The 4,809-nt window shown below is 40.8% G+C and overlaps 1 protein-coding gene across 1 annotated transcript; it reads right to left on the bottom strand.

The window, feature by feature from the left end:
- Positions 1-3,205: 3,205 nt before the first annotated feature.
- On the bottom strand, positions 3,206-4,153 carry LOC103210859 (olfactory receptor 4C46-like). The gene has a single exon (XM_007956777.2). The coding sequence runs from the start codon at positions 4,133-4,135 to the stop codon at positions 3,206-3,208; it is 930 nt and encodes a 309-aa protein (XP_007954968.1). The 5' UTR covers positions 4,136-4,153.
- Positions 4,154-4,809: the final 656 nt, after the last annotated feature.

Raw genomic sequence — 4,809 nt, forward strand, 5'->3', positions numbered from 1 at the left:
GAAAATGTTATGGCACTTCCTTAAAAAGTTGGGGATAGAAATGCCATTTGATCCAGCTATTCCACTACTACATTCATCAACAGATGAATGGATAGCTAAACTATGTGTTCTGGGTAGCTAATACCTCCTCCTGAGTAGGTATGAAGAGACTAAAAATCTTAGATGGAGGAATGAATAGAGACATATTAAATTTATTGTAGAGACAGTGAAAGTAGAGTAAAAGCATAGAGCTTATAGTATAAGAACAGGGATGGGAGCTTACAAATGTCTGCAAATGGCAAGTGGTCCAGTGGTGGCAGGCTGGGCCAAGTTCAAGGAAGTGCTGACCCTGACCCCTTCCCAATTCCAGGGATATTTATGCCTGGGTTTGAGGAGCTGGGAATGCGGGCTGCACATCTGTTCCCAGACAGGATGGCACCATGCCCAGGCTGAAAGGGGCATTGGGTAGTGTCTTGTGACTACCACCTGTGCTATAGTCTGAAAAGAGTCTTCCATCAGCAGTTTAATGAATTGCAGCTATTATAAGAAGCACCCCACTGGTCCTGAGGAAGGGATGGAGAAAGAGTTAGCAAATTTCTCTCTTGACCAAACAAGCTGGAGTCCAGGAGCCATTTTGGATGGCTTTAGAGCTGTGCTCCATGCACCATGGTACATACAGAAAAAGGATACAATTCTTTGATCAAGACAGCCTCCACTCAGCTATGCCCTCAGACATGCTTTTCTTTGGCCCTCAGCCTCTCAGCCTGACCTCTTCCCCACTTGGGTAAGTGTAATAATGCTCTTTTAGCTCTGCTGATAGGAGCACTTTGGTGCATCCTACCCTGCCCAGCAAGCCTCCTGCCCAAAGGCATTCAGCTTTCTCACTTTGTGGGCCAACAGGCCTGCCACTCTGTCTTAGTCCTCTTGGTTGTCATCTCTGTGCCATCGTCTCAGCCAGTCATCTCAGCTGGTGATCTGAGCCAGCAATCTCTCTGGAACAGCTGAGTAGCTGCTTCCAGTATATAAGAAGCAACTTTGAGGAAGGTCTCCTGATTTTGGCATGCTTATACCCTGCATGTAGCCAAGTCTTCATTTAGCAGCCTGCCATGTTGTCTGCCGGTCTTGGGACTGTTAACAGACTTGAATCAATGGCCTGCCATGTGGTTTGGTAATATCAGAACTGTGCTTTTTTACTTGTTGACCTTGGGTTTGTCAGCCTGAGCAGGCAGCGGCTGCCTGAGTGAAGAAAGCCTCCAGCTTCAGTAGGCTGGGAGCAGGAGACAGAGCTGAAGCCCAAGTTGAGGGCCTTTCACCTGGCTTATAGAGCCTGGCACTTGGAACGTGGACTTCTAGCCTCCAAAAATTGCAAGAACAAACCCCTGTTTGTTAAAGCCATCCCTTTTGTGGTATATTCCTGCCAGAGAGGCATGAAGTAACCAAAATGCCCCCTTTCAGCATATAGGAGAGCTCATTTTAAGCCTAGTGGGATAATGTAACTGATGAATCCCCACATTAAGGTTCCATACCCTTTATTTGCACAGTCCCATCACCACAGAGCATGTCATGTACTTCATTTACATTAAGAAGGAGCTATTCAGTCCCTTGGTGGGCCACAAGCATCTAAACATTTGCATGTTGTTGTTGTTATGTGTTATTGAGTTGGACCCGACTCATCGCAACCCCTCCTTGGGTTTCCGAGGCAGTGTCACTACTGAAGTAGATTACCCCATCTTCCTTCTGAGGAGTGGCTGGTAGGTTTGAACCGCCAGCCTTCTGGTTAGCAGTCAAGTGCCTTAGCCACTACAACATCAGAGCCTGGCGTTACTGACAAATACCATGGCTAGAAGAGCCATGCCAAGAAATTCACTGCACCAAAATAAGATTAAAAAAAAAAATTATAGGAGAACAAGGAAAATATCAAGGAAAAATATTTTCTCAGACACTCAGAATTTTAGTTGCTCTACTTTCTTGTTTTTTACTTTAAGCAGGAGTAAAACATTCTGATGCCCCACAAGGTCTAGCTAGAATTCTTAGTATCTAAATCATAAAAAGACAATAAAGAATTCCCTAGTGTGTACTTCTAGTTTTTTCCTACATTTGATTCTAATATTTCAGCTGCCTTCATAATTATAAATGTTCACTCAATATTTATTGTGTACCAGTATTGTGTTATATGGTAGATGCTGTTATATCGAGCAGACAAATCCTTTATGGAGTATGACTTTAATAAATAAAATTGTCTATTAAACATTCATTTTTTAAAATCTGAGTCATCACTCTTTCTGGTGGGCCATCAACCTAAGATGAGTGACATGAGCAATGCAAAATGGTTCTTCAGACAAAGGGAAATTTAGAAGCACAACCTCATCTTCATTCCCTTCCATTTAGAGATTAAGTGGCTCATTTCTTTTTTACAGCCTTAAAGTACTTAGAAATATTAATGTTGCTGGCAACAAATGACCATAAATTGTGGTATGTGAAAATTAGCAGATAAATTAGTAATAATTATTAGATTTTTAGATATAGAGAATGAACTAATACATACAATTTTTCTAGCATAATAAACAGTAGACATCATTACCTGACAATGTGTCATACCAGAGTAAGGTCTATGAAATCAATTACATTCTGGTACCTGGCTCTTCAATACGTCTGCTTTGGTACCTTCCCATTTATCTCAATTCTTTACCTGTCGAATGGCAAAGTAAAAGTGCTGATTTTCAGAAAAGTAGCATCTGTCCAGGGAAAAAACTCAGAAGGTGGGAAGGGACAGGAAAGAAAGATGAATGAAAACAGCAAATAAGTGGAAGAGTGCTGCTTACATTTTGGGGATTGCAATTAATGCTACAAATATAAATGAGTATGGATTTTTGAATGGAAAATGAGTTTGCTTTTTAAAATTTCACCCAAATCCACTAAAACATCTGAAAAATGTGCTGATCTCTTGGGACTTGTTATAGAGAGATTATTGCTCAATATCAGTAAAATTTATCATATCTTATTTTCATTAATGGGAAAACTTTTAACCTAAATTTACATAGATTATGTTAGTAAAACTACATATGCATTTGCTAAAGTATTCAGGTAAGCAAATATTGCTTGAAGGTTAGGTTTCTTCCCTTTTTTTTTTTTTTTTTCTGGATCACATACCTATTTCTTCCTGAGATCCTTGTGAATGTTCTTTTGATAATTTCCTCAGTAGAATAATTTTAGGATCTAGAGATATTTATTTGTGATGTGAAATAACTTTCCTACTGCACAATTTCATAATGGCATTTTTCATCTGGGCATTTCTCAAGGTATAGATTAAAGGATTTAACATAGGAGTTATCACGGTGTAGAATACAGCAATTGCTTTATCGACAGACAAAGTGGTCGCTGGTCTCATGTACACAAACATGCAGGGCACAAAGTATAAGACGACCACTGTGATGTGGGAAATACAAGTTTCCAGGGCTTTGCGCCTCCCCTCTAAGCTGTGGGTCCTTAAAGAGCGCAGGATGACCACATAGGAGACCAGCAAGAGGAGAAAATTCAACAGACAGATGAACCCACTGTTGGCAGCAACAAAGAGCCCGAGAATGTGGGTATCAGTGCAGGCAAGTTTCAGCAAAGGGTTCAGGTCACACATAAAATGATCTATGACATTTGGGCCACAGAAAGGTAACTGAAGCATGAACAGCATCTGTATGGTTGCATGAAGAAAGCCTCCCACCCAGGACACTACCATGAGCAGACCACACACTCTCTGGTTCATGATGGTTGTGTAGTGCAAGGGCTTGCAGATGGCCACGTAGCGGTCATAAGCCATCACGGTAAGAAGGATGACCTCAGCACCTCCAAAGAAATGTTCTCCAAACATTTGGGTCATACATCCATTGAATAGGATGGTCTTCTTTTCACGGAGTGAATCTACAATCAGTTTAGGGGTATTGACAGAGGAACAGCAAGCATCGATAATGGAGAGACAGGCCAGGAATAAGTACATGGGGGAGCCCAGCAATGGGCTGGTGGCGATGGTGACCACAATGAGCACATTTCCTACCAGAGTGGTGATGTAGATGACAAAAAACAAAGCAAATATGACTTTCTGCATCTTTGGGTTTCCTGTGAGCCCCAGTAGAACAAACTCTGTCACATTGTTCTTATTCTCCATGTATTTAATGTGACTGTTAATTACTTTACCTGCACGGAAAAGACATGTTTATTAATAAAACATTGAGTTTATTAATGTTTTTCATTTTATTAAGCAAAAAAATGTCTTGATTCTTTTGGTTTGTAAAATGTATATATTTTAAAAAAATACATAAAGGTTCTGCTATTTTTTTTCTTTCATTGTGCTATATAAACATGTTAGAAAACGTTTACTGTTTCAACATTCTTTATGTGTATAATTCAACGGCATTGACTTATGTCTATTGTGCTGTTCAACTCTCTACATCACCCATTTCCAAGTTTCCATCACCCTCAACAGAGGCGTTGTGTTGGCGTTACTGACAATACCTAAGCACTGAATCCTCCTTTCTTTCTCCCTCTGTCAGTTCCTCCAAAATTCCAAACTCACTGCCATCGAGTTGGATCCAACTCATCGCGACCCCTCCTTGAGTTTCTGAGGTGATATCATCAGGGAAGTAGATTGCACACTCTTCTTTCCGAGGAGTGCCTGGTGGGTTTGAACCATCTTCTGGCTAGCAGTCAAATGCCATAGGCACTACAACACCAGAGGTCCTCTGCCGGTTCCTACTCACTACTAACTAACTTTGTTCTCTATAAACTTGCCTTCTCTCCATATGTGGGATCACTATTTGTCTTTTTGTGACAGATGTATCT

This window comes from Orycteropus afer, unplaced genomic scaffold, assembly GCF_000298275.1.
Source record: "Orycteropus afer afer isolate SDZICR_OR568_19922 unplaced genomic scaffold, OryAfe1.0 scaffold00666, whole genome shotgun sequence".
NCBI lineage: Eukaryota > Metazoa > Chordata > Mammalia > Tubulidentata > Orycteropodidae > Orycteropus > Orycteropus afer.